Source organism: Rhizophagus irregularis, chromosome 29, assembly GCF_026210795.1.
Source record: "Rhizophagus irregularis chromosome 29, complete sequence".
NCBI lineage: Eukaryota > Fungi > Glomeromycota > Glomeromycetes > Glomerales > Glomeraceae > Rhizophagus > Rhizophagus irregularis.
The window spans coordinates 909,399-924,174 of NC_089457.1; the positions used below are offsets into that span (position 1 = coordinate 909,399).

The following is a 14,776-nucleotide window of genomic DNA, read 5'->3' on the forward strand; positions in this document are numbered from 1 at the left end:
ATCTCCTTAATTCGCATAAATAATATTCAGTGAAATAAACATATTTAAATGAGACGAAATTGAAACAGATTATGATTGTTTTTTTTAGTGCGTTTTATTTCCACTTTTTTTTTCAATATGAAATTTTCTTATTTTAGACAAAAAGACATTCGTGATATAAGGTAAATATTTTTGAAAATAATTTATAAATTAACTTATTGTTACCGTAAAAAATATGAAATTTTATTATGAAATTTTATTATTTTATTAGTAATGAAGATGATTCTAGAGATACAAGATTAGTCTTTTCTAGTGGAAGATATAAATTTTCTACAAAAAGATATCACATTTTGGAATCGGATAATTTTATTGACGCCAATAAAGTTGAATACAAATTTGTTAAAGATGATATTAAAGAAGACAAATATTATATTCGAAAAGTTGAAAATTCAAAAAAAGATTTTATGTTTGTAGATTTAGGAGGATTCACAACATATAAAATTTTAGGCGGTTGTATAAATCAGATTACTGCCCGATTTTTAGAAATTTTTAAAGCTAATCTTTTAAACGTTATGTTTAAAACACCCGATGATACTGTTGAAATATTTAAATTTCGTTTAAATATTTATTTTGGTCGAGAATTATTTTCTAATATTGAAAAAGAAAGTTTTACTCCTAATGAATGGATTAAACATAGGCGTGAACCTGAAAAAAATATGCCATCATTCCATCATTATGCACCTCAATTTTTGAAAAAATTGCTTAAACTTCAAGGAGAGTTTAAATTTCAATTGGAAGAAAAGGAAGATTATGAAATAACTAAAGGAAAAGTTCATATTTATTTTAATCATGGTTTAAAACGAAGAATGGCTAAATTAAAATATAGTGAAGAAGATTCTTTATGGAAATTAACCGAATTACGTGATACTAATACACTAGGTAAATTAATTTACTAATATAACAATTTAATTATGATTATATTATTAATTTTCTTTTCTTTTATTTAGTAAATTTGGATTTAATATCTGGAACTGAAGAACCAGATTTTAGATTTTCTATGAGAATTAGATGTGAAACATATAAGTCTCCTATTATATCTAAAATTGAAAACATTGTAAATGAAGCACATACTAAAAATTCTAAACCAAAAAATGGATTATGGCTTCAGGCTAAATATTTTGAAGGTGTACTTGAAAATGTTGAGATAAGCCAAACTATCACAAAAAAACGATTCATGTAAGTTTTTATAAATTAATTTTATTTTAAAATTTAATATCATCTTTTCATAATGATATTTTATTTATTAGAAATGAAAATTATAAAATCTCCGTTCATACTCTTAAAAAAGAATCGAAAGGTGAATTATCAGATCAAGAAACAATATGTCTTGAAAGTTTAAATTGGAGAGATATAGAGGATGAAAATAAATTGGGTTATGGAGATATCTATAATACAATCTCTAAACCAATACATTATGTTAGGGGAATGATGAATGAACTTAAAAAAATACGTTGACATTTAATGTTATTATGATTTTGATTTGGATTATAAATTATAGTTTTTTTTCAACATATACTATATAAGTATTTATTGGAGCACCAGATTTATTATTTTTCATTTTGTATTATTAACAATAAAATGAATTACAAAGTTTTTTGTCAATAACCTTTCATTATAACAATACAAAGTGAACTAATATCATGATAAAGATTACAGATATATTTCTTATTTATTTACGTAATTAATGAAAAGAACTCATGTGGTACAATTTCCAAAAATACTAAAGATATGGTATTAAATATTAATATCACTAGTTCCCCACCATCAATTATACCCAATATGAGTATTATAAAAAAAAAATTAATAAAACATGATCAATTTTTCATCGCCTTCTTGAACGAAATCATCATTATTACATAGTAATAGTAATGGATAGTTACTAAACTGTTGGAGGACAGTTAACTACGACTCTTTCTTTAGTAAAACATGAACCATCTATTTGTTTTGTAATCACTATATCCGGATTATTTGAGTAAATAGTAAAATATGCTATGGCGGCACCAATTAATCCTTCTTTAGGTGCATTATAGCATTCTGAAGGGTCTGCATGGAGTGAATAGTAACCGGGACCTAATTTTCTTAGTCCATAACCCTCCATATTAACAAATTTACCATCAACTACTTTCCATAATGCATACTCGGTAACTTCGGTTGATACAGTCTTTGAATTGCAGGTAATAGTTAAATGCGTGTTAATACTATTTGCAGGTATATTTTCCGTAACTGTATTTGACTTGTGAATATAATCAAAAGCGCATTTGCATTCAACTTGCTGTTGTTGTCGAGCCACAATAGCTGTAGCATGAGTATAAAAACTGTTTACAACCAAGATTATAAGGACTATAAAGAGACTCTTCAAAGTATGGATTCTCATATTTAAGACTTTTTAACGTGTGAGAATTGAAAAAAGAATGGCAAATGAACAATAATTCGTTTATAATTACATTCTGAAACATTTATCCCTCGAATACATAAAAAAAATAGTATTTGCAATGCTGATCATATCTCTAAATACGTAACAATAATGGTATGCGGTGTTAAATACTCTGTATAGGATATAAGAGTATTCTGCTAAACTAAAAAAAGCAATATAATTGAGATAAATTCATTTCAAATTACAATACTGTATATCTTATTAATTAGCAAGAAACACGCAAGTATATTTCTATAATCCTCAGTTTAGCTTCTCTCCAAACTTTCTTCAGGATTGATAATAAATACAAATTAAATCATTGACAAGATGATGTAATAGTTACACGTAAAGATTTTCCGCAGAAATCACCCATTGTGAATAATTATATTTTATTAGTAAAAAATATATGGTTAGGAATATACCGTATATTCATTTAAAATATTTCGAATACGAGATGAAATGACATTTTTCCTCTATTGTATGTATCCCGGTCCTCAGAACAAAGTAATCGTTGTGTCCCTGTTGATGTTCACCTAACAGCAAGAAGGAATTTCAAAAATTATAGTGAAGTCAAAATATCTCACTATGCCATTTCGACTTTATATCTTTCACATTTTACGCAACGATCAATAATTGGAGTATTTCACACTATTACCGTTTTGGCATTTCTTATTTCTAATATATTATGAATTTAAACAAAACCTCCTTCTACCAAAAATCGCAATTCAGAATCAATCATTTTATGTACAAGCACCTGCTTTTGTATCATATATTACTATGGATTCAGCAAGACGTTAACTAACTAGCCGATTATAGGATAGGAATATGTTTGCAATTGTAATATTGTTTCGTCACTAACTTTGAGGAAAAGCACGTTTTTATCCTCGTAATGTAATAATTGTCAATCTTTTTTGGTAAAAACGGACTTGCATACAATAAAAATGAAACGGACAGTTGATGTCATTACGATAAGCTTTTTTTATAAAAATTTTTTTTTTCTTCAATATGAACAAAACACAGTCTAAACAAAATATCAATTCCTATAACGACAGTATTAAGTAAATATGTAAAATTCATTACTCTATATGAATTTTTTCTAACTAAACAAAATGTTTAATTAAAAATATATATACATTTTTCTTTAAAATAGAGATGATATAATTTTAATTAAAAAATTTATCACCGGAGAATATAAATTTCCTATAAACGATTTGTCATCTTGGAAATAGATAATCTAATTAATGCCAATGAAGCTAAATTTAAATTTGTTAAAGTGGATGATGATAGAGGCAATACTTTGTTCAATTAATTGAAGAAACAAAAGATCCTATAAATTTATATAATGAACCAATTTCACTGGGAGAATTTACAACAACTAAAAATTTGTTATTGTATTGATAAAATTTCAATACAAATTTTAAACCTTATAAATGCTGGTTTTTTAAATGTTGTACTCCTAAATATTGATTCAACTAATGTTGAAATAATAAAGTTTCATTTAAATATTTATTTTGGTCGTGAATTATTTTCTAATATTGAAGAAGAAGTTTTTACTACTTATGAGTGGAGTAAGTTTAATCGCGAATATAGAAAACATATCACATCATTTCAACATCATACATCTCAATTTTTGGAAAAATTGCCTATACTTCAAGGAGAATTTAAATTTCGAATAAAAGAAAAGGAAGAAAAGGAAATAACTGAATAAACTGATAAAAGTAGCATCTTTATATATTTCAATCAAGGTATAAGACAGAGAATGGAAAAGTTAAAATATATTCAAAAAAATTCATAGAAATTAAGTGAATTTCGTGATACCAGAAAAATTGGTAAATTATATAATCATTTTTTTAATGATATTATAACACTGTATATTAATTATTTTTATTGGCGAATTTGGATATAGTTTCTGGAATCGAAGAACCAGATTGTAGGTTTTCTCTGAGAATTAGATGTGAATCATATGATATATTTTTTAGGTCTGAAATCAAAAAAATTGTAAATGAAAACATATTAAAAGATCTTCTAAACCAAAAGATGGAATGTGGTTTCGGGCTAAAGATTTTGAGGGAAAACTTAATAATGTTGAAGTAAGGCAAACTATCACGAAAAGAAGATTCATGTAAATTTTATAAATTAATTTCGTTCTTTTATTATTAAAAAGAAAATTATTATCTAATATTTTTTTTTAATGATATATTTAGAAATGAACATTACCAAATCTCTGTTGATACTATTAAAGAAAATGCAAAAGGTAAGTTATTAGATCTTCAGACAATTGGTCTTGAAAATCTAAACTGGAGAAGTATGGAAAGTGCAGATAAATTGAGTTATAAAGAAATTAGAGATACGATCTATGAAACAGTTCAATATGCAAGAAGAATAATAAATGAACAAAAAAAGGTTTGCAAATAATTGGTTTTATATGAAAATTTCACCCAGGTAAATTCAGGTTATACTTGACATTAAACAAATTATAATTAAAGGGACTTTATTTTTATTCTATAAAAGCAATATTCAATAATAATAAATAAATTATTTGCATTGATATTTTATTTAATACTCACTATTTATAAATCATATTATAAATTTCTTTTGAATTTTTTTCAATTTAAATGCTTAATATTACTGTATTTATTATAATTTTCCTTTATTTAAAAATTATTGGTTTATTATATAAATTATCCTTTAAAATCTTTAGTTTAAAAATATTGTGTATATAATTAAAAATTTACTTCATATATATTTTTCAATTTTTTTTTATATTGCAATATTTTGAATATATATATTTTTTTTAATCATTTTCAAGGATGCTGAAGTATACTATTAAGTGATCAATTTGACTTAATAGGTAAACATTGTTTAAAACATATTATTTTTAGCCTAATAACTTTATTTTTTACATCAGATAATTATAAAACTCACAGTATTTTATAATTAATAATTATTATATAAATATATAATTATAAATATTTATTAAATTATAATTTTATATACTATTAGATTTATTTTAAATTAATTATTATATTAAATAATTTTATATGATAATAATTTATAATATACAATTATATAAGATGTAATTATATAAAGATCACTTGAAAGTATACATGTAGGATTCCATAGCAGAATGACAAATGGTTTACAAGTTAATAATATTAGAATAGTTATATAATTTTTACTTTATGTATAATCACTAGGTAATAAATTTGTAAATGTACTGCAGTTAACAAGCAAAAAAAAATTGTATAAAGATTTAATTGTTAATTTTTTTTTTAATAAATAAAGTTAAAGTAATTATATAAATTAAAATATGTGTTTTTATTAATAAACAGAAAAAAATTAAAATATATTGGATTGGTGTGGTTTAAATTATTTATTTAATATAACAAGATTGAGATTTACTGGAGAAAGAGAAGAGGAATTTAGCAAAAAAATGGTCATAAAAAAAAATAAAATATCAGGTTAATTATTTAAAAATAATGTAAATACTATAATATAAAAAAATGTGCTGCTAAATTTCAATCGTTCATTAACGGGTGGAATTTCATGAAATTTTTAATTCTTCCCAAAATTCTATCCTAATTCTGGTAAGGTGACAATTACCAGCAGCGATATTTAGCAATCTATTTTATTTTTTGTCTCTGATATAATTAAATAAAAATTATATATGACGAATAAAAACTTGTTTATTTTAAAATTTTTACACTTTGGATATTATGTATTCGTCGTAAATCTATACCATGAATTTTTTCGTGGCACCTGTGACGAATAATTGGCTTAGCCTACCTAATTGATTAATTGGGCCTGTATATTGACTAATTAGGCCTCTCTCTAATGTTAATGGCTCATTTAGTTATTTAGATATGCATGGTCTTGTTTGCAGTACAGCAGCACGCGCACTTGCTTAAGAAAGTGAAAATATTATATATTATAATCAACTAGACCTTGTACATGAGTATATATTTATTTTACTTTCAGAATCATATCGCTGTTATAAAGAGCCAAAAGGCAAAGTTATACAACACGCGTCTAAAAATATATTAAATTTAATTACGCATTAAATCTTATTGTTGCAATTTAATATAGCTCCATTGTTATCTAATATTGTTTAGCCCTTGGTTTGCGGTCAATTGCGGGGTAATTCCATTCGATAATATCTAAATAGGGATTCCCATTTAATTTTCATCCGATTGTTTCTCGATAATGAGGTAATTCCATTAATAAATATCGATAATATCTATATAGGGATTCCCACTTAATTTTTATCCGATTGTTTCTTGATAATGAGGTAATTCCATTAATAAATACCGATAATATCTAAATAAGGATTAATTTTCTTTAATAATAGACCGATTTTTTCTCGATAAAACAATTTATTATCGTATGATAAAAGTATAATATCAGATTAATAGATATATTTAAAGTTTAATTTCTAAATTACTTAATTTCCTGTCCGGAATTGTTTATTTATAGAATAAATATAAAACAAATTTATTCGATAGCACTAATTTATTCGATAGCACAATTTTTGTGCATGCGAAGATTAAAGAAAATCATGTTACACTCTTGTGGTTTTCTATTTTTAGATTCCAAAATGACGGTAAAATTAGATCAGAGAGTTTAATTGTGAATACTTATTTGGGATAAAGTCTTTTAACGAAAAGAATATAGATTTAATCGGAGTTCTGCTAAAAATAGTATGCACATCATGGTGTTGATTGATTCCATGATGAGATCTTCTTTAAAGTTACAGGACCAATGTTTAAATGCTTAGAAACTTATAAATTGACATTGAATTGGCCTAAAAAACTAAAAAAAACTAAAAAAGTTTTTTTTTTTAAAATAATAATAATAATAATATCTTTCCAAAATGAACTCAAACATGAAATTCATTCTACTTTTCTTTATTTTCGTATCTAATATAATGAATTTTTTAGTAATAAACTCTAATGCACTTCCATTTTCAGATAATAAAAAATTCCCTATAATCGACGTTATTGGAACTATCACTGGTAACATAATATTAACATAAGATAGTTATAGTTTTTAGATAAAACGTGCTAAATTTTTTTCTCATGGTTTATAATACAGAAATGCCAAATATTGATTTTCCAAAGAATATTACAATACCAGATCATCATAAATTTGATTTCTTACTTTCAGCTTATGGAGTGCAAATTTATAAATGTTTTGTTAATAATCATATTCCAAATAATTGGACGCTCGGTATAAATTTTTATCGCTCTTAATTGAATTTATCATTTATTTCTTGAAGCTTATATCCCATGCCTTTAATTTTTTTCCAATGCGCAGTAACACCCGACGCGTTTTGCATCAATGATAAACATACTCAAACTTTTACACCAGAGTTTGAAGTTGTCCATCATTATTTCTTACCAAAGCGTTAGTATATTTTATTAATTTATTTATTTTAAGGACTTATTCATAATCGATAACAAGATTCCTTTTTTTTTCCTTCAATTTATAGTTATTAATGGCGGAAGGATTGTGTGGAAGTCAATAATTAAAAATGACAATTCCTTAATTGTAGCAAAAGTCATTGCACAAAATACTTCACCTGATGGTCCAAGTAATCTCCCTTGGCTAGTTAGTCAAGTCACTGTAAGTGTACAAAATTATGATATTTTTTTTTCAATTATTATTATTAGGTTTTGTTAATCGATCTTATATTTGTAATTAAGCATCATGAAGGTGAAGGAAGATATTCTGAAGTCACATATGTCTTACGAGTGAATACTCAAGGAGGGGTCGCTCCTGCTGCCGAACAATGTAATAAATATATAAGTCTTTATTTTTTTTTTATGTTAGTTTTATTAATTATAAATTTATCTATTCTAAATAGGCGGAACTTTTTATCCGGATGGAGCAATAGTGAAAATTCCATATAACACTGATTATTTTTTCATAAAATAGAATATAGATCACATGATAGATTTATATACTTTTTAAAAAATTCTTTTCCTCCGATAATTCTTTTAGACTTTCTTGTCGTAATATTAAAAATAAAATAATTCTTTTGGACCTCTAAAAGATTTTATTAATTAATAATTATATGCTGTAATCATCCGAACTTTAAATATTATTTTATGGATATTGGTTAACGTCACGAAGTGAAGTGAAGTTAACCAATATAAATACCACCGCTATATTATCGTACGGCGCTAATGCAGATTATGCTCAAATAAATTACCCATAAATTAGATTATATAGAAAACAAGTACAGTATGGAATCCTATGTATGTATGTATGGTGGTCAATGTATGGTATGTATGGTGTTAATTTTCATACGGTATAGTTATCACAATAGTAATATACTATACATAGGCCACCATACATCCATACATAGGTCACCATACATACATACATAGGATTCCATACTGTACTTGTTTTCGTCACCCCCAATAAGGATGAATAAGGATTAAGATATCAATATTCGATATTCAATATTGTACTATTGATATAAATAAAATTAGCATGGGCCGTGCGATAAATGCTGCTATAATTTAATTGGAATATACACATACATTATAAAGACGATCAAAATAGTATAACTAAACTCAAATAAGATTAGATTAGCTGCGGAATAAATTATTTAAATTGGTTCATGCGTAACATAATTTGATGTCAAAAAATAATTAAAAAATGGAAGTAGTAATTTATCTACTGGTGACCGATCCCCGATCCGCTTACGGACCGTTTCCCGACAGGACATTTCCCGACAGCCCAACGCTGGCCAATTGATCACGTGTTCGTGCATGACTCTGCATAACTCTGGCCAAACTTGTCGGGCAATCAAATCGTGTCGTAACCCGACCGATCCTTTATTTGTCACCTAGTATTCTGGGAACAATTTGTCACATGGCTTAATTTCTTAATGCCCCAAAAATTGGGGGTCGATAAATTACAAAAACTTTAAACAAAGAAATTTGATATCGATATAACGGATATCATACGGATATCATAACATAATGGAATTCTTGATATAATGGATTTCCAGTTAATTTCCCTTCAGTAGTGTAGTTATTTTCTTAAATAAGTTACATAATTATTAAAATAATAATTATGTTATTACCGGGTAATTACTTTTTAGCAAAAGTTTATAAATGACGATTTCTATTTGTACACTAAGTATTCAAACATGGGTTTCTTAATTTTTTAAAATTAAAGAAATTGAAATTTTTAAAAAAATGCATTTTTTTATTTAGTATTACATAGTATTAGCATAATAACAAAATTATTGGAGTTTATTATAAAAGTTGCATGAACGGTCCCGTCAAACTGACAATAATATTATTAATGAAGTCATATAACTTTGATATTTTTTATAATTTATTTTATTTTTATATAAAGAACAAAATTATTAACATATATAAATTTTATTGGCTATATATTATTAATTTTGCTTATTATATGTTCTAGTAGTATTTTAGTATTGTAATTGCTTACAAACTTTACATAATAAATAAATTATTAATATATTACTAAAATTATTAGTTTTATTAGTAATTTAAACTATTTAATACTTAATTTCATATTTAATTTAGAGTAAATTTATATCCAGCCCTTCTGTAATCTGTATAATACTTAAATCTAACATCTAGGATGTGATATATATAAATCTTACAGGATGAATATTGAAATTTTACCACCAAGTTTTATTGGATAAAAATTTATATTTATATATATAATTTGTAATATGTTTATTTATTTTGCAAAATAATAATTTGTACTACTATACAAATTAAAGATTAATTTACTAAAAATTGAAAACATTGAAACAAAAATTACATTAAAGACCAAAACAAAATTACACAAAAATCAAAAATAAAATTTACTTTACAAAAATTACTAATTTTTTGAAATATTATTATAAACTTAGATATAGCAATCATTATAAAACTAAATGCAAATTACAGTAAAAATTTACTAAAAATTAAAAATAAAATTACTATTAAACCAAAAAATTAAAGTTATACTAAAGATTGCTAAAGAGATAAGAAGAAAAAAATTTTTATGAGTTTTTAATTTAATATATTTAAAATTCAACACTTATAGGTAATTTAATGATGAATTCTAAAAATATTAGTGGCAGACTGACAGTTCTATTAATTTAATCAAAATAACCTAAATTTTTAATAAAAATTTTAAACACTTAATAAATTTCATTTCCTTTTTATATTTAATTTAAAATGATTTTATGCCTATTTGTTTACTAAAGCAAAGAAATTTATTATTATTAAAGGTTAAGATATATATGACAGTAAAATTTTTTGATATAAATATTACTTTAAAATTTATATAAATATTTTTTAATTATTTTGATATTTATAAAATAAAGATTCAGCTAGTTTTAAGAAGATTTATATAAAATACTTTCTTATTATGATGAAAATTGTTACAATAACAGTCAGTAAAAATGTTATAAAATTAATTAGCAGGGAGTTTTTTTATATTATAATATGATTACAATATAAATTATTGGTATAGTATAATTTTAATAATAGTTAATATATTATATACTATTTATATTTGCTTTCTATAATAAATATATAAAAATCCTGTATAAATTTATAGATAACAATTTTATATAACCATACACTTAAAATAAACTAATGGGAAATTTTAAATTTGATAAACTCATTAGTTGTTTTACTATATCTGAATCATCAATTCATTATGTGTTAAAAAAAATTGTATATTTAATGTAAAATAATATAGTAATTGGTAATTTAAATTCATTAAATTTGCATAAATTAAAATATTCACTAATTTAGAAACTTTATTTATCTAATTTTTCACAATTTACAAATATAAAAAAAAAAAATTTATTTATTCTTTGTATTATTATATATAAATATTGCCCAAATTATTTTAGGCTGCCGTAATTATAAGTAAAATTCTAAATTCAATTATGGCACTTTAAATTATTTTAACACTTTACATAGTAAATTATATATAAACTGAATAAATTATGATATCCCAAATTATAATTATGGCATTCTAAAATAATTTAGAGTTTTAGACATCATGTATATTATTATATTTCTTTTTCTGATTTTCTAATTTTAACACTTCAACTTTTGCTTTTATAAATCATACTTCTACAGTTCTACTTCAACTGTTTATACTTTAATTTCACATTTTTTTAATGTTATTTTTCTTTTTTCAATATTTAATTTGAATAATTCATTATTATTAGTCTTAAGTAATATTGTTTCCTTATTTTTTAATGCAGAATCTTCTTGTCTTTTTTTTTATTAGATTTTGATAATAGAGAAAGAAAGCTAATAGCAATTTATCATTTGTATCAAAATTATTATTTTAAATATGAGATTCTATATTATTAAAGAAAATATTAGAATTTTAACATAAATTTAAATACATTGAACTGTCAGCATCAAAGTCATTTAATACTTTAAACATATAGACTTTCTCGATAACCTTTTCTAATATATATAATTGATCAATAGAATCTGGTATAGAGAATTCCATTAACCTGTTCACAACGAAATAGAGACACTTGTGTGTTATGCAATAATATAAAAGAGGTTTATTCAGAATCACAAAAAGTATATAAGATTTGTAGAACCTTTTGATTAACAATTCACATCATTTATGATAGACTATAATTCCATATGATTTCAAACAGGCAAGTTGATTTTCTTTAACCTCATGTTGAATGTGGTGTTATTATCAGTAAAATAATGATATCTGCATGCATTGCTGTCAGATAATATATAAAATAAAGTATGAAAAAAACAATTATTGCATAGCAAATTACTCACCTTTCAGTACTTTATTAAAATCATCTCCTAACTTTTTAATATCAACAACAAGAGCATTTTCTACCACTTCTAGTTGCATTAACGTTTACTTTAAAGATACCATCTTAATGACATCTGATGCTAATTTGTTGCGAGTATTGTTAGGTCTCGTTTCGTTAAGTCTTATTAAAAAATATTTTCAATCTCTCCACTGTAAATGAGATTAAGTAAATAAAAATCAGCATATTTTAATAAATGGCAGGCTTTTTACATAAAAAATTTCAAACATACATTTTTACTTGAATAATCTCCATTAGTGCTTCGATCTAGATGAAAACCATCATTCAGATTACACAAAAAAAAAGACAGATTTTATCCAGATTGATTCAGATTCTTATTCAAGTTAAATAATTTGAATAGAAACCAGAATTTGAATTGGATTTACAACTGATCAGCAATAATTCTGGCCAGTATTAATAACGCCAGTCAGAATTACAAATTTGTGTAATATTAAAAATTTTTATGCCATTATGCTTAGCCAATAAAAAATTTTTTTACCCAATAGCTAAACTATTTTTCTGGTATTACGTGATATTAATTTCGGCCAGAATTATAAATTTGGCTAAAATTATCTATAAAAATCGTGAAATTTTCATAATTCCAATAATCCAATTTTATTTAATACTTTTTTTTAAAAAATATTTCATATTATTTTAGTATTGTCTCAGGCTATTGTTTAACATTTTTTTGTAACTATAATTATGAAATTTTGATAAACAAGATATTTTTATATACAGCTAAAGATTACTATAAATAGATGTGTTTAGTAAGGCAATTTTTAAAATGTTAAAATCAGATTTGTTTCTTCTTTCAAAATTAAAAAATCAAATTATATAACATTAAGATTTTAATTTCTAAAAAAAGTTATTATAATTACATAAATTTTATAGTATTTTAATTTTTTGTAATTTAATCTGAATAAATTTTCATTTAAAAAATAATAATTATTATTTCATTGTAAAAAAAATAATAATAAATTTTTTTTTTCTTTTGAAAATTTGAATATGAAAAATGATTCTTTGTTTAGTAAATTATTATGTTTTAAACTTCAGTTGACCAACATATGATGCAAGTGTTTTTGGTAGGATCCCGCTTACTTATAATAAAAGTCACTGTTACAGGTCAAAAAGTGAAAAATCAGGCAGTTTGCTAACTTTTGATCCAGTGATCAGAAAAGAATGAAATATAGCTCATTTGAATCGTCTCAATAAGACGAATCTAATGGTAGTAAAATCACATTTCTAGGATTAATAGTTAATAAAAAATCAAATAAAATATAAATGATACATTTTTATTTTTATATTTTACTTAATTTCTCATCAAATATTAATCCTAGAAATGCGATTTTACTACCATTAGATTCGTCATATTGAGACGATTCCAATGAGCTATATTTCATCTTTTTCTAATCACTGGATCAAAAGTTAGCAAACTGCCTGATTAGTAACGGTATTTCTGGATCAAAAGTTAGCAAACTGCCTGATTAGTAACGGTATTTGGCGAAAATGCCAATTAGTCACCAATTAGTCACCAATCAGTCACCAATCAGCTACCTGATTGATGACTGATTGGTGCCTGATTTTTCACTTTCTGACTTGTGTGTAGAAAATTGGCTCTTTACTAATAATTTTTACCTTACTTTTTTCTTAAATTCTATTGGTTAATTAGCTAAAAAGGAAAAAAATCATAACAATGTAACATAAAAATTTTTTTTATATTAGGATCTGCAAAGAATTTTATATATGATTTTTACCTTAGGCTTAGGAGTGACCTATCTTATAAGTAAGTGGGGTCCTGTTTTTGGTGTTTTCACTTTTCAGTATTTGAAATTTTATCTACAGTCGCACTTTATATAATTAAAATTTACAAATTATTATAGAAGTATATTTTTTTTTCATTAAAGTTACAGTGCTATGCAAAAAAATATATATAAAAATTCATCCAGATTTTGGTTTAAACTATATATTTTTCATTCAGATTACAATTCAGATTAAGGTTGCTTGCCGAAATCTAGGGGTTTAGGCAAGATGGCGTTTCACCGAAAAGTGAAATTCTGCTGAAACTATATTAAAGTTATATTAAAAAACTGGCAAAACTTTGGAGAAAGGCGAAACTGCTGAAACTTATTATAAATGCCAAAACTGCTGAAACTCTGCTAAAACTATAATAAATCTATAGTAAAATTTTGACAAAACTAATCGTAGGATTTTGAAGAGGTTTAGACAAGCAACCTTAATCCAGATGAAAACTGTAAAATCTAAATATCTGAAAAAAAAAAATATCTGGATTGAAACACTAATCTCCATTATATCATCAAACAATTTTGCAAGAATGGAGTTAACAAAATTTTCTTAGTATGATAAAATAAACTAAACAGAGATAAAACAGTATTAAAATACATTACACACCAATTTATACTTATCATTACTTACAATCATTTGTAAAGATCTTGTACTCATAACAGATCATAATAGTGTTT

The 14,776-nt window shown here is 24.1% G+C and overlaps 5 protein-coding genes across 5 annotated transcripts; 4 read left to right on the top strand and 1 right to left on the bottom strand.

The window, feature by feature from the left end:
* The first annotated feature begins 81 nt into the window (after window positions 1-81).
* On the top strand, window positions 82-1,642 carry OCT59_019551 (uncharacterized protein). Its single transcript, XM_025312859.2, has 4 exons — window positions 82-161; window positions 251-918; window positions 987-1,215; window positions 1,287-1,642. Exons 1-4 carry the CDS (start codon window positions 118-120, stop codon window positions 1,492-1,494), a joined length of 1,149 nt encoding a protein of 382 aa, XP_025188797.1. The 5' UTR covers window positions 82-117; the 3' UTR covers window positions 1,495-1,642.
* On the bottom strand, window positions 1,519-2,440 carry OCT59_019552 (uncharacterized protein). Its single transcript, XM_025312860.2, has one exon. The coding sequence runs from the start codon at window positions 2,411-2,413 to the stop codon at window positions 1,919-1,921; it is 495 nt and encodes a 164-aa protein (XP_025188798.1). The 5' UTR covers window positions 2,414-2,440; the 3' UTR covers window positions 1,519-1,918.
* A 1,354-nt stretch (window positions 2,441-3,794) lies between these two features.
* On the top strand, window positions 3,795-4,160 carry OCT59_019553 (uncharacterized protein; the record flags this gene model as incomplete). The annotated part of the gene is made up of 1 exon (XM_066143609.1): window positions 3,795-4,160. The coding sequence occupies one exon, from the start codon at window positions 3,795-3,797 to the stop codon at window positions 4,158-4,160; it is 366 nt and encodes a 121-aa protein (XP_066005343.1).
* Window positions 4,161-4,494: 334 nt separating this feature from the next.
* OCT59_019554 (uncharacterized protein) lies at window positions 4,495-4,867 on the top strand (the record flags this gene model as incomplete). The annotated part of the gene is made up of 2 exons (XM_025331377.2): window positions 4,495-4,574; window positions 4,657-4,867. 2 exons carry the CDS (start codon window positions 4,495-4,497, stop codon window positions 4,865-4,867), a joined length of 291 nt encoding a protein of 96 aa, XP_025188799.2.
* A 2,509-nt stretch (window positions 4,868-7,376) lies between these two features.
* Window positions 7,377-8,386, top strand: OCT59_019555 (uncharacterized protein; the record flags this gene model as incomplete). Its single annotated transcript, XM_025312861.2, has 6 exons — window positions 7,377-7,464; window positions 7,544-7,678; window positions 7,766-7,855; window positions 7,941-8,074; window positions 8,155-8,242; window positions 8,316-8,386. 6 exons carry the CDS (start codon window positions 7,377-7,379, stop codon window positions 8,384-8,386), a joined length of 606 nt encoding a protein of 201 aa, XP_025188800.1.
* Between the last annotated feature and the right edge of the window lie 6,390 nt (window positions 8,387-14,776).

Coding starts and splice junctions, on each gene's coding strand:
- OCT59_019551 (XM_025312859.2), top strand. CDS start 118: ATGAAATTTTCTTATTTTAGACAAAAAGACATTCGTGATATAAG. Junction 162..250: donor AAAGACATTCGTGATATAAG/GTAAATATTTTT, acceptor TTATTTTATTAG/TAATGAAGATGATTCTAGAG. Junction 919..986: donor ACGTGATACTAATACACTAG/GTAAATTAATTT, acceptor TCTTTTATTTAG/TAAATTTGGATTTAATATCT.
- OCT59_019552 (XM_025312860.2), bottom strand. CDS start 2,413: ATGAGAATCCATACTTTGAAGAGTCTCTTTATAGTCCTTATAATCTTG.